Source organism: Phalacrocorax aristotelis, chromosome 1 (assembly GCF_949628215.1).
Source record: "Phalacrocorax aristotelis chromosome 1, bGulAri2.1, whole genome shotgun sequence".
NCBI classification, from domain to species: Eukaryota; Metazoa; Chordata; class Aves; order Suliformes; family Phalacrocoracidae; genus Phalacrocorax; species Phalacrocorax aristotelis.
The window spans coordinates 171,865,175-171,893,174 of NC_134276.1; the positions used below are offsets into that span (position 1 = coordinate 171,865,175).

The 28,000-nt window shown below is 38.4% G+C and overlaps 1 protein-coding gene across 3 annotated transcripts; it reads left to right on the forward strand.

Moving 5' to 3' along the window:
• Positions 1 to 291: 291 nt before the first annotated feature.
• On the forward strand, positions 292 to 28,000 carry RASSF9 (Ras association domain family member 9). 3 transcript variants are annotated; one of them, XM_075080699.1, is made up of 2 exons: positions 292 to 781; positions 25,043 to 28,000. In XM_075080699.1, exons 1-2 carry the CDS (start codon positions 735 to 737, stop codon positions 26,316 to 26,318), a joined length of 1,323 nt encoding a protein of 440 aa, XP_074936800.1. In that variant the 5' UTR covers positions 292 to 734; the 3' UTR covers positions 26,319 to 28,000. The 3 variants fall into 3 exon arrangements, with proteins under 3 accessions (XP_074936800.1, XP_074936801.1, XP_074936803.1); XM_075080700.1 differs by lacking the exon at positions 292 to 781 and adding an exon at positions 882 to 1,116; XM_075080702.1 differs by lacking the exon at positions 292 to 781 and adding an exon at positions 1,134 to 1,385.

Genomic DNA, 28,000 nt, shown 5'->3' on the forward strand with positions numbered 1-28,000 from the left:
GAGCCTTTCGCGTTGCCGCCTCACTTGTTCTCTGCTAGGCCACGCTTAAGAGGTTTTCCAAGGTGCTGTTAGTCTGCGAAGGCTTTCATGCAAATGCATCATTTACTTAAAAATCCAGGGAAGGCGGGGGGTGGGGGGGGCCACAGCGGCATGGCTTTTTACCTTCATCTTCCCTTTACTTGTCCAACACCTTAGAAAGAGGTACTGAAAAGGCGGGTTGTTATGTACTGAGAACTGGTGTGGCAACTGTTGCTTGCCCTTCATTAACGCCGGTTTTTAGCTGAACGACTTGACCTGAAGTGGCTGGAGCCTCGCGGGGAAAGTTTTCAGCCCTTTTGTTGTGCGTTTTTACAGATTTCCCCACCGGAGCAAAACCCCTGCTTTCCCATTTGCTGGCTGGTGCCCTGAGGGTGACGAGGCTGAAAGTTTAGCAAGTTCTGTGCATAACTTCACATCACAAGAGCAAGTGCGCTCCCCCCCCCCCCCCCCTTCTTTTTCCTGCTCCTAAACGCCTCCTTCAAGTTTGCAGCTGGGCAGGACTCCAAAGGTGCAGCAGCAGCAGCAGCAACAAGCCGGAGTTCAAAGTTAGCAGTAAATTGCACAACTTCCAGCTCATCGTTACGCTCTGTGACTATTAACAAGCTGGAAGGCGCTCAGGGAAAAAAAATAGGGGAAAAGGGAACACCCTCGAATTGTTTGGGGATCGCTGATGTTATGCTTCTGCCGCTGGGATCATGGCTCCCTTTGGAAGGAATTTATTAAAAACCCGGCATAAAAACAGGTAAAGTGCGTGGGTACGTGGAGGAAAAGGGAGGGCGATGTGGGATGGATTTCTTTTCTACTCTTTTTTTGGTGCTGGGGGAAGGATGTGTCGCTCCGGACCAGTGCCGCTCCCGGGAGCCCTAACTTGGGGGCTCACCTGCGAGTGGGAGCCGGGCCGGGGGGAGCGGGGCGGGAAGGGGCGCCCCCCGCGCCCCGGACCTGCCTCTCTCCTCTTCACTCCGTCTCTTTGGACTCCTGGGCAGTGTTTTCAGTGAGAGCAAGATAGCTTTTCCTAACTTTGAACCTCGCCCCTCCAGACCCAGGCGAGCATTGCAAGTCCCCCGTGCTGACAAGGTGAGACTCGGCCGGGGCTGGGAGGGAAAGCTGGCGGCCCCAGCGTGCGGGTCCTGCCTGGGCGGCAAGTGCCGACGGCCGGGGGGGGCCCGGAGCCCCCACCCGCCCTGGGAAACAGCTCCCCGAGTTTCTCAGGGGAGGCCCGGGCCGGGCTCCGGGCCCCTCGCCCACCGCTTTACCCCCGTTTGCCTGGGAGGGAGAGCCGCATCCTGCAACCCTTTAGCATGAACCCCGTCCCTGAACCCCTGCGAGGGCTGTAAGCCTGGGAGGTAGGAGAGCATCGGCCTTCCAGCGTGGGCAGGGGGTGGATGATTTCTTTGGTTAGCCTTTAGTCTGAGCTGGACTTGACTGCCTGTGGGGTTTTGGCTAGAGAAAAACAGCGGGTGACAGCTGTGGTCCCTGGGTTGGGTCCTGCGAAGTTTCTTTACGGGGACTTTGCCCCTCACGTTGTGCGTGCTTGCACATGCCACGCACACCAACTGTAAAAAGAAGAAAAAGAGTTCTGTAATAATGTTAAGTGCTAGGATGGCACTAGATTTTTTATGTTTTTTTTAAAGAGTAAATGTGCGTGGAGTGGAGTAAATTTGCTTGGACCCTATGGAATCTACAGAGGCCGAACCCATCTTAGCTAGATGCTAAGACTGAACAGAAACAGATCGCTGCAAGTTTAGCTGAGCGAGAAACTAAAAAGTCACTTGTAATCTCTTCCCCTCTCTAACTGGTGCTCGCCGCTGAAATTTAAGTCATATTTGAGGGTACGCAAGGGAAAGTCTTTTATAGAGGGAATATAATTGGACCCTAAAAAGTCGTGTAACAATGTCCTGATTTTTTTTTTCGAGGTTTGGCTTTTGGTTTTCCCATTCGATACACTGAGAGTTATTCGGGGGGTGGGGGGGATTGTATTTGTTGGGAACTTAGCATATTATATGGAATACAAGTCAGAAAGACTGTAACAGTCAAGGTTTAAAAAATGGGATACTATTTTAGAATTATTAATGCTGTAGGTTACTGATTAAACAGTGTATTTTGCTAATGTGTCTGGAAACAGAAAAACTTTTATGTACTTCTCATATGGCCATTTTATGTTCAGAAGGTCTGGAAAGGTGGGTCTGAACCTTTATTAAATTGGTTTTACATAGAGCTGTAAATTTATTACTACTAAAGTTCTACTCCGTTCAATGCTGAAAGTGTTTCTTTTTTGGACGTCTAAAATATCCTCATACTAATTGCATCAATCTCACTGTGTTTGCTGACGTGACATTTTATTCCTCAGGAAAAGAAAGTCATAATCCAAAGCTTTAAATAGCCAATAAAAATTAAAATATCAAAGGAACCATTACTGTGAACATCTAGCACTTTCTTCTCATTTTACCCCTCCCATCCCCCCTGAAAAAAATCCAAATTAATGCCTGTAATGGTAGAGAGGTGTTCTGGCAATAAGAAGGGGCTGAAAGTCTTGTGACTACAGAAATGGGCACGGGGTGGGGGAAGTTTGTCAAGAACAGTGCAAACTACATAATTCTTATTTAATCTAATTTAAATCGCTGTGTATTTAACGTTAGCTTTTGATAATGAATTTTGAGAATTAATTAAGCTTTACTTATGCAGTTAGCAAAAGGGTCTCGTATGATTGAAGAGCTAGGTAATAATTCTTTTTTCATTATAATTGTATCTTTGTGGACTCACTTGAAACCTTGAAAAGCAAGTAAGTTCAGCTTAAAATCTTTGACTGTGTTTAGAGCAGTAGTTGGGGAGTCGGAACTTGTGGCTCATTACCTTGTGTTAGTTTGCCTACCTGTAAAGAGGGACTGAAAAGGGGCGTACATATGCATATATATTTAATCTGCTGCTTTGTTTATTAGGTCTAGTCCTTCTTTTTGAGAAACTCAGTTTTTGTAACAGAAAAATTATTGAGTAAAGGTGGAGTACAGGAGGAATAAGCACTCTCCTTCCCTCTTTTCCCACTTTGCTTTTTCACTGAAAGTATTTAATGACCATTAACTACATGCAAATATAACTCCTGAGAGTTGTAAGATAAGCAGATGAGGAATAAAACCTGTCTTTACAGGAGAACATAAAGCTAAGTCAAGGCAACAAAGATAGTTGGAAGAGGAGCCAGAAGGAAAATGAAGGTGTTATAGTCATTTGCTCAGATAACAAGGTGACACCTCTGCAATTAGTGCTTGTCCAGCAGCATTGCCCAGAGGTTCCAGATCAGGGCCCTGTTTCATAGCAGACTTTTCAGATCCAGATCACAAAATGTCAGACTCTGCCCTTAAAACCTCAGAGTTCAAAGACAGATGTTGCTCTAACTGTATCTGTGTGTATGAGGTATTTGACCAAGAGGCGGGGGATGTTGGCTGTGTTGCCACAAGTCTGTAGAGAAAGAAACTGAGATTGAACCTCAGGAAGACAAAACCTGTGCTGAACTGCTTTTTTTTGAGAGATCTCCAGTTGGTATTACTCACCTGGGCTGCTGAAATCTCACTCATGCAGAGAGGCAGCACAAAGCCTAGGTAACCATTAGATCACTGTAAGCCCTGATTTGATTTCAGAGGAGCAGCCGCTAGGAATGTAGCCCAACATATTTTTCTTGGCCAGAAAGAGAAAGTGATATCTTGATATCTTTTTCAGGAGTTATGAGGAGTTTTCCTACTATTCTTTGACCTCCTGTGACATCCAGAAATAATCATAGTCCCCAGAGCATGTATGTGCTTGTCAGTGTGTCCCCAGGAGAACAATACATCCAAAAGGTAGCAAGGCCATGCCCCACCCACCTACAAATCCAAATGTGCTCAGCAGGGATAGGTTGTACCCTCTAAGGCGGTAAAGGAAGAGGGACAGTTTCCTGCAGGGCTAAGCCTCCTTAACATGAATAAACTCAAGGGGATTTATTTTTATGCAAATCTCTTAAAGAGGCTATTCTCAGGGAGCGGGAACGTGGTGATATGAGGAAATGCTCAGCCCAAGATGGAGTAAGAGAAAGGGCCTGAGTTCTTTGCAGGTAATTGATCTAACACATTGCACTGCACAGAGGTAGTGCTGGGCCATCTTGTTTAGACTCTGCTCTTCCTAGAAAGGTTGGACTAGATGATCCCTGAGGTCCCTTCCAACCTGTGATTCTGTGAGGTAACACAGCTCCCTAGCCAAATATGAGCAACAAATGCAAAGCATATATACTTGGAGTGTTTATGTACCAGGGTTTCACATTGTGTATGACTTCCTGGTTGCTAAGTAGAGCAGGAATCTATGCCCCATTGATTTTCTGTAAGATTAGGACTTCTCTGCTCTTGGGTGCTAGATTTAGTCAGTTTGGAGAATGGGTCTTTAGGTTCATTTAAATACTTCAGATGTTACCCACCATCTCAAGGATATCTGGATCTATCATTGGCTTATCTGCCCAGTGATCTCACACCAAGAAAGCTGTCTCCATTGCTAGCCCTCTTTCACTGAGGCCACTTCCTTGAGTGTTTACATAAACCTTACCCAAACTTGTTGAAGCTCTACTGTTCCATCCAAGTTGTAGCCAGGGAAGTAGCAGTCTGAAAGGGAGCGAGTACAGAGAATCCATCTTTTTCACATAGTTGTCGTTGATGTTGTAGGACTGTCCTGTTAGGCACAAATAGCTTGAGAAATATTTTTTGCCAGTGTAATTCATACTGGTCCTGTTTACCACAACCATTTGTATGCTGTGTTGACATACAACACATCTGAACCCACAGTACTGTTTGATGATGAAACAGTTGTGTTACAAATCTGTTATTATTTAAATGTATTTATTGCTTTTGCTTTTCCTTCCTGTTTTTTTTCCATCTTTTACTGTCAATATCTCAGTAGCACAGCAGTTAGCATACTGTTTCTGTATAGAAGGCAAAGATCTACTTTGCCTGCTCTTTATGTCTGCCTCTCTTTCATCAGCTCATCTCTGGTTCACAGGGAGAAAGACAGACCGTATATATCCATTCATTCATACGGATATAGAGGGAGTTCTTCCTGTCCTGACAGTCAGAGGCCCCTCCCCAGTGAGAGAAACATTCAATTATTCTCTCAGGTTTTATATTACAGTGTAGGTTAATGAATTAGATTAGAGACTTCATCTATCTGATATTGACCTAACATTACCATGTTCCCTCCCTTCCTCCCTCCCTCCAGCAGTTTCTCATCGTACCTAGTTTGTAGAGTGATGTATTACTCTGAACATCTCTACTGCTCCACAGCTGAGTACGCTGCTGTACATTTTAAGCCTTGGTGAAGCAAAACTGATATACTCTGCATTTAGGTTTTGATTGGAAAAGCTCTTGGAGATCAGCTGCTTATCTAAATGAACAGTGTATGACCCACACTGTAAGTCTCATGGGATCGCGTGAGATGTCTAATACCTCTCCTCTTGGATGAGCATACCCGGAGAAAAGTTTATATGAAGCTATAAAGTTGCTTTTTGATTCAAGACTACCAGGCGTTTGGTATGTATCTTGGATGGGGTGGATAAATGCTTATTTAGAATAAGTGGTGCTATCTGTGTTAAATTTTTAGACTGAAAAGATGGTGCTTGTTTGGTAATCGTGGAACACATTCTTATTTTTACTTTTCCTTGAGCATGAGATGTATTAGTGAACTATCAAAGAAGAGGTTACTTTCTGAGCCAGAGTTCATACACTATAATTTATTTTCTGGTCTGGCTTGTCAGCTTTGTCTCAGGGGTCAAAATGTTTGCATACCTTTTCTAATAATCTTGGTACATATTTGTTCACTTCACTTTCAGGAAGAGCTTTTCGTCTAGCAAAACACTAACCTTATTTCTAAAGAGTTAATTATCTACTATTCCAGGAGGGCAGACAGCAATTTCATTCCAAGGGAGTAAATAAAATGAGTAATAGTTGTGTGTAATACTATACCATCTAAGGAAAGAGCATTACCTAGGTTAAGCTGAAGCTAATCTGAAACACTACTATAATGTAGAATCAGGCTGAGAAGATATACTTCAGACAAAGAAACATATTTTTAGTATTTCAGGAGAAAAATCTTGCTGGTCAGTGTTGATTTCCTATTTTACTGATGAAAAATGAGCATTTTACGTGCAGAGAAAAGAGGCATTGCTAAATGGGTAGTATTTTCAGTAGAGAGGTGTAAGTTTTAAGAGGTGGTTTTTTTTTTTAATTCTAAAAACTTTAATAAAAGTCAGTGACAATCACAGAGTAGTACCTCTTGATTGACCTGCAAAGGTATACACTTACGCTCAGAAAATCTTATGTTTTTATTTTGTTTGGTTTATATGATGAATAATAACTTCAAATTATGATCTTAAACATTATTATTTGCAAGCATTAACATCACACATGCTGTACAAGCCTTAATTAGTTTGTCTAACTTCTACGTTTAGTATGTAGGTAAATCCTTATTAATGGTGACAGAAAGGATGATGCAAGATAAAGTTTCTAAGACCACACACTAAGTGAAGCCTAGAACTGAATGTTGAACATGTTGGTACCCATGTGTGCACAGGTAAATGAGCTATTAATGTCACTTCTGTTGTTTCTCTTATGTGTTATGATAGTCTCAAGGTGGTGACTTTCTGTTGTCTTCTGCAGTGTTGCTATGCTAGCAGTTCCCCAAGTATCACACAAGACAACAACAGATAAAAGTCAAATAGTTTCAGGGTGAACAGAAAGAAAAAGTGACCAACCAAATGGAATTAGAGTGGAAAACAGATGACTAGATTTATTTGTGTAACAAAGGCCAGAATCATCCTCTGCAGAACTAAACAAATACAGTTCAGTGTAATTTTCAGGCAGGTAAGATACTATATTACAGACAAATATCGTGCAGAGTTTGTGTCTGGTCTTTTTTTTTTTAATCAACTATTCTGTCTGTGTCACCCATTAGAAAAAACTACTTAGAACTGCTGAGTGCAGTATAGTATTTATGCAGATTCTGGTGATGGCATTTTACCTTCCAGATTGTAAATTTTCCATGGACGTGCAAAATTCTTGCAATAAAAATGAGAATTTTTCATAAATCATTTCTCTTGCATATGTGTTACACATAAACATGAAAGCCAAGGGCTAGTTAGTGATGTGGAAGTTGCATTTTTTCTGGAGCCTTGTCCAAAAGAAAAATTTTGAGCACCTTTCTCAAAAGAGCACCCACTAGTTGCCTTTTCCTGTCTTGGCCTATCCAGAAAATGCATTTAAGGGGCACATGTTGTAATAGTGTTAATGATACCAACTTGTTTGTGACCTCAGACAACTGATAAGCATACTTAGTTTTCCTTAGCTGTAATTTGGGTGATAATATTTACATGCCTCAGGAAAATAAGTAGGGCATGACTAGACAGTGTAAAAATCTGTAGAAGTGCAGAGTGTGAAAGCCAGTTAGTGGGAGAGGTATGAATAAAATCTGGGAGTTCCTTGTTTCTAATTCTTGTACAGACCACTAGAGCTGGCTGCCACGCAGAGAAATGCAAATACACTGTGGATTGTTTAGGTTTGATTTCACATGATTCACTGAGGAATTTTCAACGGTCTAAAATTTTTCATAATGTTTGAAATGGTTTGTGAGGAAGATAGTAACATCACAGAATCAGAAATAAAAAAAAAATGCCTTGTGTATCTTAACAGGTTTTGAGGTGGTTTTGTGAGGTGAACATAAGGAAAGAAAGTTAACTTTTGAAACCAAAAATCAGAAAGGAAGATTTTTACTGGTAATGATAATAAGTTTTCATGCAATTATATTTTTAGTGCTATGAAAGTCCTGATATCATGTGGAGAGAAATAAAAGACACTAAACTTGAAAGAAAATTTTCTGGTGCAAGTTTAGCACACCTCAAATGCACTTTAAATAAAGATGTGTTTCTCTTTCACCAACCTTTTCCGGTTTACTCTCACTCCTGTCTGCCTGAGTACGTGCTTGCCTCTGTCAGTTGGAACCATTTCATTTGCAGTTTAGATTGTTGCTAGACATATATTTTTTGAGCGTTAGCATTAGAAGAAGCCAGGCTACCAATTTATTTCTTATGTTGTAATCTTGGAGGTGATGTAAAACTCTGTTTTCCTGGGTTGGTGTTGGTTGGGGTTTGGTTTTTTTTTTTTTTATTCGTTCATCAGCTGCAGAGTAATGATAGGAGTAAAATATATTTATACAGAGGGTAGGTATTTGCTGTGAATGAAATACATAAATATGGTTTGTCTATTTTGAGGGTCAAAACTGTCAATCTGATAAATTTGCTTTCTTCTCCACCCCTAACTGTTCTCTTTCATTAATGTAAAGAAATCTGAGTTAAGAATTTCCCAACATAATGGAAAATACAATCATCTCCCTTGAAAAGCACAAGGTATTTATTTTGTCCTCTTTTTAATAATACAAAACTAACAAATCTTAAAATAAATATGCAAAAGCATAACATTGTCATGTTCAGGGACAAAATCAGGTTTATAAAAATGTAATAATCTATTAGACCAAGTTTTGTTTTGGTCAGGAAAATATGTTTACCTTACTTTAAGTTGTAAGGATGCATGACCTCAGTGGAATAATTTAGTTCAGTGAAGACTATGAGTTTTTAAGAGTCTGCCCTGGGGTCTTGAACCTGGAATTGGCTCTGTGTTAATAGATTCCTTCATCCATGTGGAACACCTTGCTTTGTTTTCCCCAACCTCCTCCAAATTCAAAAGTATTATTTCTGCAGAGGGTAGTTTCCACTGTGAAAGCACTTTCAAACGACAAGATTTTTCAGAGCAACAGTTGGGGCACAGTTTTGGTGACATAGTGTGCCTCATTTGTCACAGGAAGTTATCAGATTCTGCTCACTGATCAAAGAGTGGCTTAATGATATTTATAAATGCGGGATCATACACTGATTTTCAGCTGGTCTTGTTGCTGTTGGCTTCAAAATTGATAAATTGATGTTCTGAACTGTTATTTCACTTGGACATCACCTGTTGACAGACTTCCTCTGCTGATTGCTAAGGCACTAAGTATACTTGTTTAACTTGATTGTTGCCTGTATCTCGCAGAGCCACTTTGCTGTTAGTGCCCTGTTTTACCAAAAAGCTCTGCACAAATCCAGTTTTCTAACAAAAATTTAAGATTGGTACTGACTTTACTGCACTTTCCCAGACTTCTGGTACTTTAAGGTCTAGGTAGATAACTAATCAGGTTTGTTTACCCATGAAAGGCCACTAGAGGTGTCAGACAAAGATCTGAGTTATTTTTGGAACTGCAGTTGTAGATGGTCACAGTGCTTACTTTTACCGACACTCACGCTGTTCATAATATTCAGGTACACAGTAAAACACAAAAGTCGAGCTTCATCTTACTCAACTTGAACCACTGAAAATTTAGGTATCTAGTCATCTAGGTACTCTTTGTAGTTAATGGATACATCTAAACACTTCCAGAGGGCAATTCATTTAGCCTTAGACAGGCTTTCACTATAGGATTAGTCACCCTTTTGGAGGTGCCTATCTTATGCCACTGATTACAGAGGAAGGACAGAATATTATCTTTGACTACACATCTACATTTTAAATAGCTTAAGGTAGATGACATGATCTCCACCCCAATCACTTTCAAAGGGAAGGTCTTCATGGAGCATGCTCGGACTTTGTAGAGCACCTAATTAACCATCTTTTGTACCACTCATTTTAGAAATTAAAAAGGGTATAGTGAATGGAAAAGTGAATTACGTGTGGATAATGTGTGATTAAGGGAGAGCCATCCTAACAGCATGGATGTCTTCCCTGCCTCTGCCCCAAAATTCCTACATGATATTGAGCAAGTCACATAAACCTCAGTTTACAAAAGTGGTTACTCACTACGTGTTCCTTATTTCCTGATTCAATGTCCTGTGATCCGTTTTGCACAAAGGCTGAGCAAAGGAAGTTGATGGATGTCCTGCTTTGGACATCTCTATAGATATCAATTCAGTTAGTCAGAGTGGGAATTTAAATGAGTGTATAGCTTTGGCCTAAATCTTTTTGTGCTTCGGCTTGTAAAAGGGAGCTCTCTCCCTACAAGAATATGTGGAGATAAATTCAGTAATGTGTCAGCTTGTGGAACAATTGAAGATCTGGTGATAAAAGGAATACAGCAAAAGCTTAAATAAAAAAAAAAAAAAAAAGTGCCTTCTATAAAGGGTAGTACCATACATAGGATACAAAACATAAAATGAACACAAACAGAACAGATGTAAGTAATAAGGGCTAGATCTATGAACGAGACTTTGGTACCTAAATGTCAAGACAAGCTTTAAGAACTTTTGATGTTCACAAAATTATTATTAAATCCTGGCAGCACTCCCCAGCCACCTATACTCCCATCACATCTTACACTGGTACTGAAAACCCTGCAGTTATGTGCCTCCCTCACACCTTACCAAAATTAAGAAAAAGGCAGTCTTTCAGTTTTTCCACCCTGAAGTCCCATCTAATAGCCCTGTTCAGGGCATGTGCAAGGCAGAAACTGCAGCCAGGTGCCCCGGTGGCCAGAGCATCCCTGTGAGATGCCCTCCCTGGCATCCTTAACATGTATTTGTCAGGAAAGACCTGTCAAGCTATTCTAAACTGAAATTCTCTCAGTATTTCCTGTTGAAGCTGTTCCATTTTGTGCTGGTTCATATGAGTTACAGTAACCCAGAGAAAGATGGATTTGTGTTGAAGGCTTCAGCGGCAGAAGGGGATCAGGCTTTTGGCTGTTGTTCTAATTAATACTGTTATTTTTTTTATGCAGTGAACATCTGAATGTAGTCTAACATTACCTAAGTCCTGCCTTTTTTTTCACGTTTCTGACTACTTTAGGTCAGCTCCTGCTGAACTTGCTGGTGTCAGCAAATCCCATTGTTAGGAGTCGAACTCTTCCATGGCACTTTTTGTGGAAGTTTAGATGTCCAAGGGAGGACTATGAATTTCAGCAGTGGGGAAGACACCTGAAAGTTGTAACGCTCGGTGTTTGCAATGCCTCAGTACTTTCTGTGGCTCTGGCAAAACTGAGTATTGTCTCTTGTACGCATTCAAGTGAGGCAGGGGTCCAATGTAAGGGAGAGAATGCACCTTGCTATGGGTATGCTGAATCAAATTCATTTTCATTGAACTAAGTAGCACGGAAAACTAACACCAATGGTTAAAATTTTTGAGTGCTTGACTGCGACTTGAGCATATTTCTTTCTGCTAAAGAGTTTGTGCATGCTAGGGATATATTCAGTATATAAATGCATATATGACACTTTGTGGTATGTGATCATGTAATGCATATGTGTAGCACATAAGATATACTGTCACATATCTTATAGATCTAACCTGTATCTACAGCTAATGTACAATAAAATACATCACAAACCCCAAACCATCGTGTATATATAAACAATATGTGCAGAAATAACCATGCCTGTAGATTACATACATATGCATCAACATATTACAAAACTGGATATATACAAGGGTTCTTTAAAAGTCAGAAGTGACAAACAGAATGTGAACATGTCATGGAAGAATGCTAAATACATATATTTCTCCAAACATCAGAGTTGTTTGCATGGCAGAAGGAAGAATGCCTTCATTCAGCTGTCACTGCGGTATCCATTCAACTTATGACATGCCTTGTTAGAAGTAAACTGCCTTTTTATCCTCCCTGAGCTATGAAGTCATCTGAATTGCTCATATGTTGAAAGGATCCCCACCTGCAAAGACATTTGGATATGTGAAATAAAGAAACATTGGATTAATTTAAATGTTGACTCAGTCTGACTTTCTGTGAACTAAAGACAAGTAGCTTGCAGTGTCTCTCTAGTGTCACAGCCTTCTTGGGATAATCACTGTTCTGCCATAGATGCGTCTCGCAAAACTAGCCCTATTATTTCTTGGGCCTGCCTTGGTCTTTAGCCACAGACACCTGACCTCATTTGGCTTCAGCTGTGCTCCCTGCAGGTTTTTTGGCCCACACCTGCTCTCACTGTTCATCACAAATCCTTTGCCAGGGGTTACCATCTTTTCAGCTGCATCAAATTTTTGAATGATTTCTTCCTAAACTATTCAATCACATTCAGGTAGGTTATCTTAGACAGTTTAACAAGGGCTTTATCTTTATGGTCTAGTTCATCGTGACTCATGTGGTTTGGAGAATAGTCAGACAAGCAGCTCAGCTCCAGGGGTAGGGTTGTGATGGATAACTGATATAGCTATGAGCTCCTTCAGGTGGCCCCAGCTGGAAACTCACTGTCTGTACTCATCTCTTTTCTACAACAGTTTTTAGGTGTAAGTCATGATCATTCAAATTTTTTAGAATTCACATGGCTTTTTATCTGGATCTTGGAATGAATTTCCTCTGCAGTCAGCTTCCTTCATCTTACAGCTAAAAATTGTGTGTGTGTGCTACTGGATACTATTCTCTGTATCTCTCTCTTGCCTACACTTTCTTTTTTACATTAATCCAGCCAATTTCCCATTACTCTTGATCTTTATGAACCAGCAGTAACCTTGCTTCCAGGCAGTAATTCCTCCCTTTTTTCCTTCCCTATCTCTCTTGCTCAGCTAGCTAGAACTAGTATAGCAAGCTCCTGTGCCCTCGTTAGCATATCCATTGCTAGGGTAGAGCACCGTTGGTAAGGTTAACAATTTATTTCATTTGTTCAGTAGCTTCTTCAGAGAGGATGTGGTGATATTTCAGACCCTATCAGCCTGTGCCTGACTAATGATATATTGAAGCATGCATTGATAAGCAATTTTAGAAAATTACTTGAAAGCATAAACTGCACAAATCTCTCAGATTGTCAATGGACACTAAAATGCTTCAGGTTTCTTTTTTTTAAATTTATGTCCACTCTTCTTGTTAGCATAATTATGTATCTGGTACTCAATTTAGCTCTTTAGGGTGAAGATTTATATAAGAGTCCACTTCATCATCTCATCCTTTTTTCCTTTCAGCTCTTCAAATATTTAAGTAATGGAACACATTTGTCACTGAATTATCTCTCAGAAAGTTTGAGGGAGAAATTTGGAAGGAAAAAAAAAAAAGAATTGTAAATGATGTCTGGATAGAACCCCTTTTGAGGTGACATCTTTAATATTCTTTAATGAAAGCAAATGAAAAGGGGAAGATCATACAGTATAATTTCAAAGTGGGGTGGTTCACTCTCTGCAAAACCTATTGCAATAAATACAGAAGAAAATTAAAGCTCATCCTGCCTTTCTCACTCCTGACAAACTGTAAAGCAATATTCAAACTAGGTTTTACAATATACAAAAAAAACCCACCCTATTTTGAAAGATCGTTAGATGTCAAAAAGTTAAGAAAGGGTGGTGTTTGATGAGATGGCTGAACAGATCTAAAGTCTTGCTGTTGCACAAAGGGCAGTCCTAAGACCCCTTTCCAGGTTCCTGACTACTCTCTGCTGTTTTCTTTGCACTGGTACTATTCTCACCTGATACCATAGAACACAACCCAGGGAGCACTACTTAAAAAAAAAAAAAAAAGCTTTTCCTTTTTATTCTTCCCTATTTCCCCCCTTTTCCCCCCTTTTTTTCCTCATTTTCCCCCTTTTTCCCCCCTGCCCTTTTTTCTTTTTTTTTTTTTTCCTCCTTTTTCTTTTTTTTTCAGGGTTAACTTGCTGCCAGTTTAACAAGCTGGAAACCCTTTGCTTAAACTGGCAGAGCTGGCGCAAGCAGGAAGGTCGGAATATCAGGTAGACATCAGATTGCCTAAACTACTTCATGAAATCTTAAGTCATGCAGTTGCTAAACTACAAAACTAGATTTAGCAGTAAAAACTGTATTTAGGATTATGATTTTCCTGATTTTGTATATTTGGCACATGGGTCTGGGGAGTGTTGTGGTATTTAAAAACAGAAGATAAAAATACTGATTCCTACAATGTTCCTCTTCAGAATCAAGAAATACAGGGTCCAAACTCTGATTATTCACCACAGGCTGCTGCTAGAGCAGCTATAGAAGTAGTTGAAGTAGGTAGCCATCAGGAAAAGACTATACGGAAAAGAGATGCTTTGCTGAGCGTGAGTTCAACTTGGCAATTGGTGAAAAGAAACCAAGTCCATCTGGACTTTCTTTGTTTTCGTTGTGAAAGGTTAGCATCTGCTTCACAGGGTGCCACCAGAAGAGACGAGGTACACTGAACTGTTTGAGCCATGCACTGTATATAAGGGTTCATAAGAAGGTAACTATTCCAGCCCCCTTTAGCCCAAAGAGTGTTGGAAAGGTTGCATGAAATAATATTATTTCCTTGTCTATCTTGTTCCTTTTTCCTTTTTTCCCCTTTTTCCCTTTGACTTACCTTATTATCACTGCCTTCCATATAGTGTGCTTTGTTCATATTTTAGCAGTCCAGACCCAACCTCAGAATGCTTTGTGTTTATTTTTTCACTGGGCAAGATGTCCATAAACCCAGGGGAGGGAAATAGTATACGTTTGCCTTTCAACGAAGGCTGAACTGAATTTCATGGAACAACAACAACAAAAATCGTGCTTTCAACCCTTGGAATTCCCCTTGCTTCTTTGATCTCAAAAGCTTATAAACAGCCAGGGTGCTTCTAAAAGGCAGTTATAAAAATACTAATGGGAGAATTTAGATATACCAAGTTTCTATTAGCTGTAACAGCAGCTCTGACTTTGTCACTTAGAAGCCTATGTTCTGAATGAGATGTAAATGATTCTGCTTCCTCTGTATTATTGAAAGTGATGGAATTTTAGACACATTCTGTTTATTATTAATGGGACCCCCATAAAGCTTGTATAGTTCAACCAGTTCTTAAATACGCATAGGCACTTAAATAGGCACAGGAACAATATAAAGAATTATATTTTTGCAGTGTAGCAAAATTCTTGTTATAGGCATCTTAATTTGTCAACTAGTGAGAGCTATCCGTTGCCCAAAATCAAGATGTAGCATTTGCTATATTGATATTCCCAGACTTTGCATGTTGCTCACTAACAATGAGGAATTTGAAAATGCTCATCTTTCCATTCCCCCCATCATGGTCTAAAGAATAATTACCACTGAATACGTCAATGTTTGTTCTGGCTCTGGAGTTTTTCCTGGATCTCCCATTCCTGTATGACAGCTGCTTCCTTAGTAGCGGTTGCAGTATATGCATCAAAGTGTGTTTTCCCAGTAAAGCAAATTGTTGTTATTTTTGCTCCTCTTAGAAAATATTTTGGTGGACAGCTAGCTCTCCTCTGTTCTCAGACCTCCACTGTGTCAGGCCACCACATATGCAGACCTGATAGGATGAACACGTTGCCTGTCATGGTATTTTGTGTATGCAGCACGCTTGCTGATGTTACTCACTGCAATTCCAAACATTTTTTTAACTAATATCCACTTACCAACATTATGACTTTGAATATACAATGAAGAAATGATGATTTGTCTGACAGGAAGGCAGATTTAAAGCATAGATGTAATTTATAGAAAATGTGTGCCCTTAGGGGGAGAGGAATAATTTCAGAGGTAAGGCAGGAGAAAAGGGCAGGGGCAGGTGCAGTTTTCATCTGAATGAAGACTGCAGCCTTTGCACTTGCCTGTAGGTTAAGTGATTGGAAGCATAAACACCATATAGGGCAGAGCTAATAGGTGAATTGGAGGACTTAGTAGCCCTTTGGTCACCTATGCTCAAAATCTGCACTTGAACTTTGCAAATGAGATTTTTGCAAAACAGGATTGGCCACTGGAGCAATGGCAGAGGGAAATGTCATTATTAAATCGAGGGAGGCATGAGGGTGTTCAGGATAATCCACCATAACTATCACTCTTATCTAGTGAGGAAGGTGTACAACTCCTCCTATGATGTCTTTTATTTCTTTTTTTCCTATTAGCTCAACATTTGAGATAGTGCAGTTTCTTGGCTTATTTTCTACATAGTATAAACTCTGCTATCCATTTACTTATCAGATGGTAGAATTATTACTGTCAGTCCTTGTTTGTTCTTCCTGTTGGCTGCTTTTATTCTTTTATATCTGTTTTACATAGTGTCATGGTCTTTTTTCTCCTTTTTATTCTTCTTAAATATTGGTCCCTGTTCAGTCACCCGTCTCCAAGAAGTACAGTTATTAGGATGAAGCACATGATCTCCCATGGGATTTTTACTGAAGTGTGACATTTCAAGTCAGGAAGAACTGTGGTATGAATGACCTCCATACCTTTCACGTTATTTGTTCTATGACAGAATAGTACTATCCCATTCCAATTCAAAACTATTTAACTGAAATTTGCTGTAGAGCACAAATATAGTGTAAAATGATTGGATGAACAGAAATTTTCACCATAGATCATTGCTGAGTTATAATGTATGTAATTTTGTACAATAGCTAACTGAGGTGATGGCATTCCTCTGCAGAAACAATTAAGGAACTAGCTGTAGTTTTAAGTGCACACATGATAATTGATCTAGGACATAATTTTCAACAGGTGTTGCTAGTTAAAACATTTCATAAAGGCTTTCTGACAGTATGGGAATCTGGCTGAGTTAAAAAATTATGCATTTAAAAAGGAATTACAAAATTAACATACGCTTATACTAGGAGAAATGAGTTGTACATAGCTAGTTAAAATAGCCTTTGTTTAAATTATTTTCTTGTTTCAAATATTTGAAATTTTGCAGTTAGAACATCCAGACTACTCTGTATAAGTGTGCATCTGAAAAAGTCACGTGAATATCTAGATGCCTAATTTTCTTTTATTTTTAATAAATGCCTACGTACATTTCTGTGAAGGAAGAAGCTTTATCACAGAGCAACATTAAATGGATACAGAAACAGATGGTAGAGAGAAATTGTAGTTATTTCTTTTGAAAGAATTATTTTTTCAGAAGTTGTATGGTGTTGGTTACAATTCTTTCTGCAGTTTTGGGACTGCTCTGATTTCTATGTTGAAGGGGTGGCTGTTGTTGTTAAAGTACCAGCCCTGCCTTGCCATGACACTTTTTAGCTAGACGTTGCCCTGACTTCCCTGTGATGCAGAAGCGAAGAAGGACCAAGTTTCTGACATAATATGAAAGGAATTTTTATCTCCTACCTGATATGGACGTTAACTATGCATCCATTATTATTGTTTTTTAGGTATAGGTAAAGGGGAATGCAGTTAGTTAATAGGCTGTCTTGAATCCCTAAGGCTTTGGAGTAATTCCAGCTTCATTGCGTAGTGAGAGAGTAGATACTTCCTCATTGCTGCCCTTAGGAAACTCAGGAGCATGTAATCTACTTAGGCAGGGGGCATACTGAGTATAAGATTTGACCTTTTTTGCTTTCTGAATAACTTTATAGAAGGTGACAGAAAGTTGAGAAAAAAGGTGGATTAAATGTGCGTAGTCTGAATAAATTTAGTGTGAACTTCTAGTATAATCCATTTGTGCCTGAAAGGTTGAAATACATCTGACCTCAGCTTTCATATGGGCTGTGTATTCTTTATAGCTTTAATGTTTAAACTCACTGTCAAAAATCCGTTTGGATCAAATTAAATTAGAGTTTCTTCCAAGCAAGGGCTGCAACACATGGCACCAATAGCTTTACTTCTTTACAAATTTCACAGATAAAAATCCCACAGAGCCAAAATATGTTTCAATCTTTTCTTTCAGAATGTTCTTCCACTGTCTCATATGTGTTTTTATGTATATATTTGTACATATCTACGGTAACATGCTGAGATTTTGAAAAATAAATAATAAAAGCAATATTATATTATCATTTCTGAATGGCATGTGGCAACTGATAAACTAATTAGCCCTTATATACCTTGATATGTCAAAGTCGCTGGTATCAGAAGCTCTCAAATGACATGGAGCATGTGTCCTATGCTACAAATGCAGGTTTGTATCAGGTAGGTGTCCCTCTAATATTGGCCTCCTTATTTCCAGCAAGTAAATATAATTAAAAGCCGTCAGATTTCTTTGATAGGTAGTTATGACTCCAATCTAAGATAAAGAGATAATGAGGTTATTAGCCAGTGCTTAAGCAAGGCATGTGTTCTCAGGGCACTTTCACATGAAGGAAACAGTTACAGGTGCAGAATAAAGAGAAGACCATAGCACAAACACATACTTGCCAAAATCCAAGTGGGCAGGTTTGTATGGCCCAGAAGCATGCTTAAAGACCACCTTGAAAACACTGGGTTATTTAATGCTTGTGTAGCAGATGTCTCTTTTTTCACCAGGATGTTTTATGCCATTGTGTCACACTGTTTTTAAAAGAGAGCAAGTGGCTCAGCAGCTGGGCAGGCTTGGCTGGGGGATTGGTCCCCACTGTGCAGCATGGTAGGTAGCAGAGGAGGCAAAAAAGGTCTTGATTGGGAGCTGGGAGAGTGCAGCTGAGAGGGAGAGCCCTCTGAGAGGCACAGGGAGCACAGACGCTGCCTGGGTCTGCCTGAAGCTTTAATGTCTCTCTGTGGATTCCAGGAAAGCACTGAGATAGCAGGCACTGAAACTTTAGGCAAGGACCTCACTGCAAGGATGCAGTAGGCAGCAGCAGGGTTGTCTCTTAAAGCTTTCTTTTGTCTATTCTGTCACGTAGTTGCTTTTGGTATCTCTACCAAAGTGAATTGTTCTGGGTGGTGTCTTGACATACTGTCGTGTTTGTTTCTTAGAAGTTTAGAAACACTTTGGTCTTACTCTGGGGACGTCATGACAACAGCATACCTACCTGAGAGCTCTGGTCAGCTGAGGACCCCATCATGGCAGCCAGTCAACCATAAACCACAGTTATCGTCTGATAACTATATGTTCGACTGTATGTTCAAATGTGCTATTGAGGGGGTTTATGATGTCAGTAGGAGGCTGTATATGAATTGCTGTTCTGTTGCTTTTTTTTTGCATTGCAAGTGACAGTTGTGTGGCTTTCTGGGTCTTATGTGTGCTGAAATATATTTATGCAAGCACAGCATCAAAAATAAAAAAATAGATGAAGAGAAGACGTCAAAAGTACAAAATCTGATTAATTTTCTACACTAAAATTGGATAAATTAGTTATATCATCTGCTAGCATAATGCTAGAAGCAATCCTTCTGACACAAAGGATAATTAATTATAGATTATATGCCACTTCCAGATGCAATGATGAAAGAAAAAAAGGTGACATTATTACACTAAGAAGTACAAGAATATTTCAACCCACAAACATTTGTACTCTCTAACAAATACAGTGTTATGACATCTGATTAACAGTAATTTAATTCATACATAATAGGTAAAAGCTCTTCCACCTCTGAAAATTAAGACTATAAAACATGATTTCCCCAATAAATTGAAAATAAATTGGAAAAATGACAAAGCTATTTCACACAAATAGCTTTTCAGCATATACTCTTTGATGTCAAATTAATAAATTATTAAGTTGCATACATTTTCAAGCAAATATTAATGTATTACTTTGTGTGCCATTTATTTTCATCTGCCGATTTTTTTATTCTGCATAAATGATTTCAGTGACTGGGAGGCGGCAATTCATACCATTTTTGATCATGAACATAATCCCAAGGTTTTAATCTCTTTACTAACACAAAAACTTTCATGGTCATGTTGACTTAAAATTGGTTCAATTGGTCATGCTGACTGAAAATTAGTAAAGCGTTAAACAATAGTGCTAGCAAGGGGTTCATGAAAATGTCTTGGTTGTGAAATTTCTGGCCATGATCTAAGTATTTTTGAGTTACTCAGTTTGATTAGTTCCTTGGGGGACGATATGTCAAGAAATATAGGAATGTTGAGAATGGAATTCCATTTTATTTTTCTGTGAAAAGCTACAAAGAATTTATTACAGTTAAGGGAGAGAAGAGTTTTACCTATGTTTTTTTCTCAGCAAAGACAAAATATTCTTTCAATGTCAATGATATTTCAGAAACACTATATTAATCTGCTGACAATATGATATGTAAGTGATCTAGTCCCAACAGAATGTTTCCTGAAAGTAGAAAAACCAAGCATCTTGTAGACATGTAGATGAAATTCTAAAAAGTAGGGGATTCCTTTATTTGATTGGTATGATTACATGTTGAATATTTAGGAAGAATGTTAAAATTTCAGGAAGGCAGAGAATTATGTGTTTGATATGTATGTTTTTGTGCCAGACATACTTTAAAGTTAGTGAATATCAAAAGTGCTGCTTCCAGCATTTAAGTTATCTCAAATTTATGACTTTGTGCAACGTAAGTACATGTTTTTGTTTTGTCTATCCATTGCTGGAATGTATTACCTGTCTACCCCTAAGCCTGAATAATAAATTAATGAAGTGTATATCTGACACACAGCAATCAGCTTCTGCTGCCACAATCAAGCTTTTGTGTGAGGTCTGTAACGTGATTAGGGTGCTGTTTTGGGTCATTATGAAGAGAAGCAAAGAGTAGAAGGCATAAAACTAGCAATCAAAACAAACAAAAGAGATTCGAAATGTACTTTTGACCATTCTTAAGCTTAGATTCTCATCTGTTTCTGAGCAACAAGTGACTTTGTGAAAAAAGATAGGTCTGCATGTTCTCATTATCAAAAAGGCTTTAAAATCATAGATGGATAAATAGAACATTTCAGTGATCAATTCAAAGAAACAGAATTCAAGCCAGAACTGAAATCTTTAAAGCCTGTTTACAGCAACAGCAATAAACTTTTTTTAAAAGTGAAGAAATTGCATAGCTAGTTTGAATAAGTTGCTACTGAAATTGTTCTTCAAGGAGGTCAAACATTTAGACTGGATAAACACCTTAGCTATTAGAGACTCATTAATTGATAGGTTATTTAAAAATAACAGTTCTTTTGCTTTCTGTACAAAACTGCAAGATGTCAAGGCTAAGGAATCAGTAAATCTAAGAAGCTTGCTTCTTCATTGAAATGACCATGTAAAAGCAGATCTTGTTGCTGAATATTATTATTTTTAGTATTACATCTCAGGAAAAAAATAATCACTGTCAATGACCAACACTTATTCAAGATGAGAAGTTACAAATTGGATTATGTCTTCCTTAGTATTGAAATTACTTCCTAGATTTCCTTATAAATGATATTAATAAATTGAACAGCAAATGGAATAGTCAGCATCTAAACTAAGCTATGAAGTCATAATATGTAGGTCCCATGTTTAACTATCTTTATTAAATCCACTGCTGTCTGAACCATTCTTATTACATTCCTCTCAGTCAATAAACCAGAATCTGACCGGATTACTCTCACCAGTATTTAGCTATCTGAAAATGAGCTATTTAGTTGAAGGTGGCCACATAGGTCTCTTGTAGTTAATGAAAGAGAGAAATAACTTCATTTGAAGATTCATCCCAGTGAGCACAGATAGTTTAGGCTCAGGTGACTTTCTCCTTGGAGAAACTTCCAGATGCCTAAGTGAGATGAATTCTACTTTGTAGATGCAGAATCTGGTCTCCACTTTCTCTGAGGAAAGCACAGCTTAATGAAAGATGGTTCCTACTATTAGCATCTTCTTGCATCCTGAAAGCAAGACACTAAAAATTGTTACTCTGTGGTTGACATGCTGAAGCTTCATTTTTGTTTGGCACTACCTGAATTAACTATCACTAAAGAATTATACAATAAATTTTACTTTAAAAGTCCATGGTAGCCTACATCAGCTTACCATTTTATAGTGGAAGATAATAAAGTATATTTTTGTTTTTTTAGATGATATTAGAATTCCACGGCACCATAAGACTATAAATGACTTGTTGATTCTTTTTGATTAAAAAGAAAGATCAAAAATTTAGTGAGGCTACTGAATAAAAATGAGATAATATATGTTGTGACAAACACATGGAAAAAATAATAAAAGAATCTGCACTTTACAGTTCTCTTTTGATCCAAGAATTACAGCAATGTTCAGAATTTCTTTTTTTTCTCTACTTTTCTGTAAAAGGTGATAATATAATCACAAGGTTTGTTACATACGCTATACATACATATACATGTGTAAATATTTTTATGTGTAAGCTTCTTGAGTTCTTTGTGTACCTGCTTGTGCATATATTATCCGTTCCTTCAGTGCTACTACTAGTTTTGGACTTCAGTATGTTAAATATGCTATAGACAAGGTAAAGAAAAATACTTCCCCAAAAAGCTCAGTGTAAAGTCTGATTAGACAGGTGCATTGTAACTGAAAAAATAATGGGGAGTGATAAACAGCTAGAAAGTTACTGAAAACAGTAATTTAAAAATGTTATCTTATATCCCTACTGTTTGCAGAGATGCTGTAGAGATTGCTTTACAATAAACAATGTATTTCCATCAGAAGTTTGCTTAACTGTTGCTGAAGTCAGTGGGAAGTCCATGTAAAAATGCGTATAGCAAAGCTCTATTTATCATTACACTACTATTATGGGGCATCTATGGGGTTTTCAAATTTATCTGAAGATTTACTAATATCACAGAGAGAAACTGTCTTAATAGGAAAGCTTTAAAGGAGCCAGGAGGAAAAGAGACCGTAAGCTTCTGCTTAACTCACATAATCTGTTACATGCTAAAAATATTGACGAGCAGACAATATGGCAATCAACCAAAAACAAGAATAAGAAAAAAATGTGAAGAGTTTCAATGTGCAAATTGCATAAGACTCTCAGAAGAATGCTAAAAGGCTGAGATAACATGTATTCCCTGAAATGTATTTATTGATTACAAAAAAACAACAGGAAAGATATGATCTGGATTTACTGCCTCAAAGTTCCAATCTAGTATTTCGTATATTTTTATGCCTACTTAATTTTTAATTTTCTGTCAGTACTTCTGTAAGTTGAAACTCAATGACTGATAATCTTCTTCTATTTCTAGGTCGATTATTTATGTATCAGTAGTGAACATTGAGATGCTGTATTTTTGATAATTCATTTTGCATAATTTTATACTTAACATATAATGTAACTCTGGTTTATCTGTGTTTTCTTTTCATATCTGTAGTGTCAAACAAATACTGAGTTATTTGACAGGCACAGCTGACTTACATTGCAATTGTCTATTTGTGTAAGTTTCATTTAACTGTCAGTCTGTTAACAGACAATATTTCTATAGCATCCTGTATTTTGTAAACACAAAAAACCTTACACATACTGTTTTTTTAGCATGTGACATACATAACATTAAGGACATTTAATATCATATTGTCATTCATTCTCTCCCCCCCATCATGTAAACGTGAATATTTCTGTTTCTTTATGCCATTCTGCCATTTTCTATGTCTATAAGCTTTCCTATTTTGAGAAGTAATCTATGGAAAAAATTATTAAACTTCTGAACACTGGTTTTAAAAAAAATAATTGCTTTAAAATGCTGACCTATAAGAGGGAGCTATTGAAGTGGGCAAATGATATAATTACTCAGAGTAATCTACCAAACCACAAATTTTACAGAAGAATGTTCCAAGACCTGGATCAATGTAGTTGGATAGAGCTCTCCTGTGTGATGTTACTAATAAACTCATTCTTGTAGGTTTTATTTGTATTCATTTGCAGTCTCCCATCTTTTGAGGATTATTGCCTCCTGGTCTGCCACCTAGAGCTGAGTCAATCATGGTTCAATTTATTGGATTGCAGTTTGTCTCTCGTGTTGTGTAGTAATTAAGAAAAAGAAACAAGTTGGATTGCTTTAATAATCACAGGGTATAACCCTAATTACACCAAGTAAAACTCCATTCCTACTACAGCTCAAAAGACTAGAAAAGTACTGCAAATAAGTAGCCCCAGTAGAAATAAATGTAGTCCTGAGCCCTCAGAATATTGTCTGAATTGTCATTTTAAATTTCAAGCTTTCTCTGTCAGACTGGGTTAAACCTCATTCATTCAAATGAACTGGAAGTGATACCAGAAAATCCAAAGAAATGCATTTTTCTTCAGGGAATTTAATGTTTTATCATTTTAGGCAAGAGGCCAAATCACCAGGTCTGAGCAAGCAACAAATTATGCATGTAGAGGCTAGAGGACAGGAATATCCCGGACAGGCTCCTCAAGGCCACTCTGCCAATGTAGGCCCATGGCAGTCCAGGGCTACTCTGATGGGGACAAACTTAAGAGTTAACTGTAGGGTGAACTTCTACATTTGGTCAGCTGAATCACTTCTCTAGGCTCCGCTGATTGTTTTGATAAGACAGCTACAGTGGCCATAATGGGATCTCAGGTACCTGAAGTAAAGTATCTCAGTGAGTAAGGAGGTACCAGCTGCTAATGTCAGGTTAATACCACAGTCCTTGGAATTCATAAATAAATGAAAAGATTAACTTTTTACATTTTCTGGCATTTCTGTGTCATTAAAAATGTTATAAAATACAGATCTATATATGTATTCTCTTGCAGCTGGCATTCTCACAACTCATTGGAATTCAGGCTATTTGGTACTTCAGGAAAAGCAACAAATTTCTTGAGACTTTTTAGCGAAAAATCATGATGGAAAACAATCGTGTTTATGTTTGTGTGGGTGCAGGAGTGGCAAAAGAGCTGTAGATTTATCCTGTCATCAAGTTCTTTTAACTTGGTGTTCAGTCATCTTTTCGCAGTCTATCTATGTTCAGTGCATATTCGGAGGCATGATTCTTCCCTTCAAAAGCCTTGATGATATTAAGAGCTTACGAATGTTTGTGCAGCGTCTGTGTGATGAGAACAGATGTGCAGATCTGAAAGTTATGTTATACTAGGACAGCCTGGAAATGTAATACAGATTGCCAAACTTTGTAACTTATTGTTAATACACATTTATTATGCGTACAAAACCTAAACTTGATTAAAGACACTTTGTGTCACATTCAGCTGGACTAGTAATAATATTAGAGTAGCAGCTGGAATGGGTGTATTTTTCTGTTATTCAATCCAAAGGTATTTCTTCATGTAATTTAATGAAGTGTATTGACTTTTATGATAATACGGGAACTTTTCAATGTGGTAGTCGTATCAGAATTATAGCTAGTATTCATATAGTCTGTGTCATTGTTACATAATTTATATTTGGTCTCTTGTTTTCCAGGTCTCCCAACAAGGACATGGCTTCAAATGAGAGGGAGATTGTGGTTTGGGTTTGCCAGGAAGAGAAGATTGTATGCGGCCTGACAAAGCGCACAACCTGCGCAGAAGTAATTCAAGCACTGCTTGAGGAACACCAGGCGACATTTGGAGAGAAAAAGGTCCTTTTTGGAAAACCTAGTGATTACTGCATTGTAGAAAAATGGAGAGGCTCAGAGCGAGTACTTCCTCCCTTGACAAAGATTCTGAGACTTTGGAAGGCCTGGGGGGAAGAGCAGTCTAATTTGCACTTTGTGTTGGTAAAGTCAGATGCTTTCCTCTCATTTCCATTGTGGAAGACAGCTGAAGCTAAAGTAGTACAAAATGTAGAAAAACAGTGGGAGCTCAGTCCAGCAAATTACATGAAGATGTTGCCGATAGACAAGCAAAAGAAAATTGTCAGGAAGACTTTCCGGAAACTGGCCAAGCTTAAACAGGACAGCGTTCAGCAAGAGAGAGATAATATGGAGACACTGATTCATCTGATAATTTCTCAAGATCATACCATTCATCAACAAGTCCTTAGAATGAAGGAACTAGATATGGAAATTGAAAAATGTGAAGCAAAATTCCATCTAGATCGTGTGGCCAATGATGGAGAAAATTATGTGCAGGACTCCTATTTAATGATCAATCCAAGTGAGGCTGAGCAGCAAGGGAGTAGGCCAGATGAACAGAAAGAGATGCATGACTATTTGAGCAAAAGTGAGGGAATGCTACAGGTTGAAGAGAGACTGAAACATCACAAACAATTAATAGAGAAGCTGTGTGCTGAAATTGAAAGAGAGGTACATGGTATATGCACAGAAAAAAATGGAGATGATGTTCGTACGGAAGGAGCTGCTAATGCTGAAGTGGAAAACACAAATTTGGAAAATGTAAAATATGAGCTGGAAAAAAGTATGAAAGATGGTCTGAGAATCAACTCATACTTGAGCTGTATTCAGAAAGAACTTACATACAGGGACTCATTGCTTCAAAAGAAGGAAAAAGAATATGAACTTCTTACAGAAGAATTCAATTTACTACATGTGAAAGACAGTATTGAAACTAGGCTTCCATCAAATGAAGAGCCATCCAAGGGCAGTGGCATCTCCAGTAACAGCATTGCTGTTCCTGACTTTGTTCATAGAGTGACTAATCTGGACATAAATGATACAGACTCTGACACTGGAATCAGCTCTACACACAGTCAGGACTCTGAAATAACTTCAGGGGACATGGGACTGTTGTCAACATAGTTGAAAACAGTCACACGTTTATGAGAAGTCATATTTTGGAGGATATTTATAAGAATTAGTAAACCTTGTTGTCTTGAGATTTCAGCCATTCAAGATGTTAAAACTGGCACCACTTTAGCCAAGTAAACAGTGCCTATTTATGTACTTAATAGTATACTTGTGCTTAAATGCATGGGCAGTCTCATGAGTTAACTGCTAATAGGTGCAAGGCTGTTGGCTCTGCTAAATAAGGACAGACTGTTTAGACCTTTATATTGACACTCAGTGAAACAGGAGCATTCTGACTGGCTTGGACCAAAAGCCTGGAGATTTGATATCCCCTAATCTTTGGGTCCACTTCCACATCTCTTTTTAGGAATGTGAATTGGAGACTATACCAGACAGTGAGCTTGATTTTCTGCTCTGTTACATTAGCTTTATTCAGCTGGAGTTTCCCTGCATGAAGCTGCTGTAAAGGAATATATAATCGAGCATGTACTCCGTTAAAAAATATTCTTTTATGATATTGTAGGACAAAAAAATGCACTTGCATTTATGCTGTGTATTTAAATTTAGTTTTGAGTTATCAGAATATTTTTAAAAATTCCTAAGTCCCATTTTAAAAATTGACTTATACCCATACATTTTTAATTTCCATTCTCTTTCAGCAGTGTTTAACTGCTTCAAAGATCCTTAAAACCCCTACTTATCTGCTGTTACCCTGTAGTTGCCCCAGTGGTGCTTAAGTCCACATAGTTTCTGCCAGTGGGCATGTCAGAACTGCCCACGTCCTGTTTGTGCGAGACATCCAAATCCCAAGCTCACATGTAACCCCAGGGGCATTTTCAACAAGGCTTTCTCCTGCCTATCTCACCAGTCGGACCCAGTGTCTTAGGCCTCCTCAGATCATGGCTACCAAGTAAAGCATAACAGAAGGGACAGTCAGAAACCAGACAATTCTGGCCCTGGCGAGACACTGTTTCCCAATAGCCAGGTAGTTACCATTTTCACATAGCAGGTAGGTGTTCAAATCCCATCTCATGCTGTTTTGGAGCAGGCATACGGACTTGTAAATCCTACTTCCTCAGTAAGGACTTTGGGATGGAGCTAAAGCCGATCCACTTTATATAGCTAATTAAATATTGGACCCCAGGAAAAAAAAAATGAAGGAAGGCAAAACATGAGAATTTTACAACTATGTGGTTAAGTCAAATGATTTCATTTCTGATGTAGCAGATGATCTCAAATCCTTCTCCAGCACACTGCTGTGAATCCAGAGAGAAGGTGTATAACTGAGGTGTTCTCCTCAGTTTCCGAACAAGATTTCTAACTCTGAGCTAGAGACTTTGCTAACAGAGAGTACATGAGTAATTCCTGGGTTGCCATGTTCATATTTTGCAGATCAATCTGTTTAACACTTTTGATTAAATGAATTGAATTTTTTTCTGAACAAAGTTTAGCTCCAGCAAAATTCAAACAGATCCTGGAATTAAAAGCCTACAAAGTAAACGTATGGACAGTACCTAGAAGGTATAAATGTAAAATACTTTCAGATACACTGCTTTCCCTTTATGTATTTTTCTTCTCTTAGATGTCTGTCAACCATGTGTTTTCTAAAATGACCAAAGTGCTAGGACTGCTGATTAGCACATATCTGATGCCGGGGGAAAAAAAAAAAAGGAACAGAAAAAAAAAAAGCCTTT

Coding starts and splice junctions, on each gene's coding strand:
- RASSF9 (XM_075080699.1), top strand. CDS start 735: ATGGCTCCCTTTGGAAGGAATTTATTAAAAACCCGGCATAAAAACAG. Junction 782..25,042: donor AAAACCCGGCATAAAAACAG/GTAAAGTGCGTG, acceptor CTTGTTTTCCAG/GTCTCCCAACAAGGACATGG.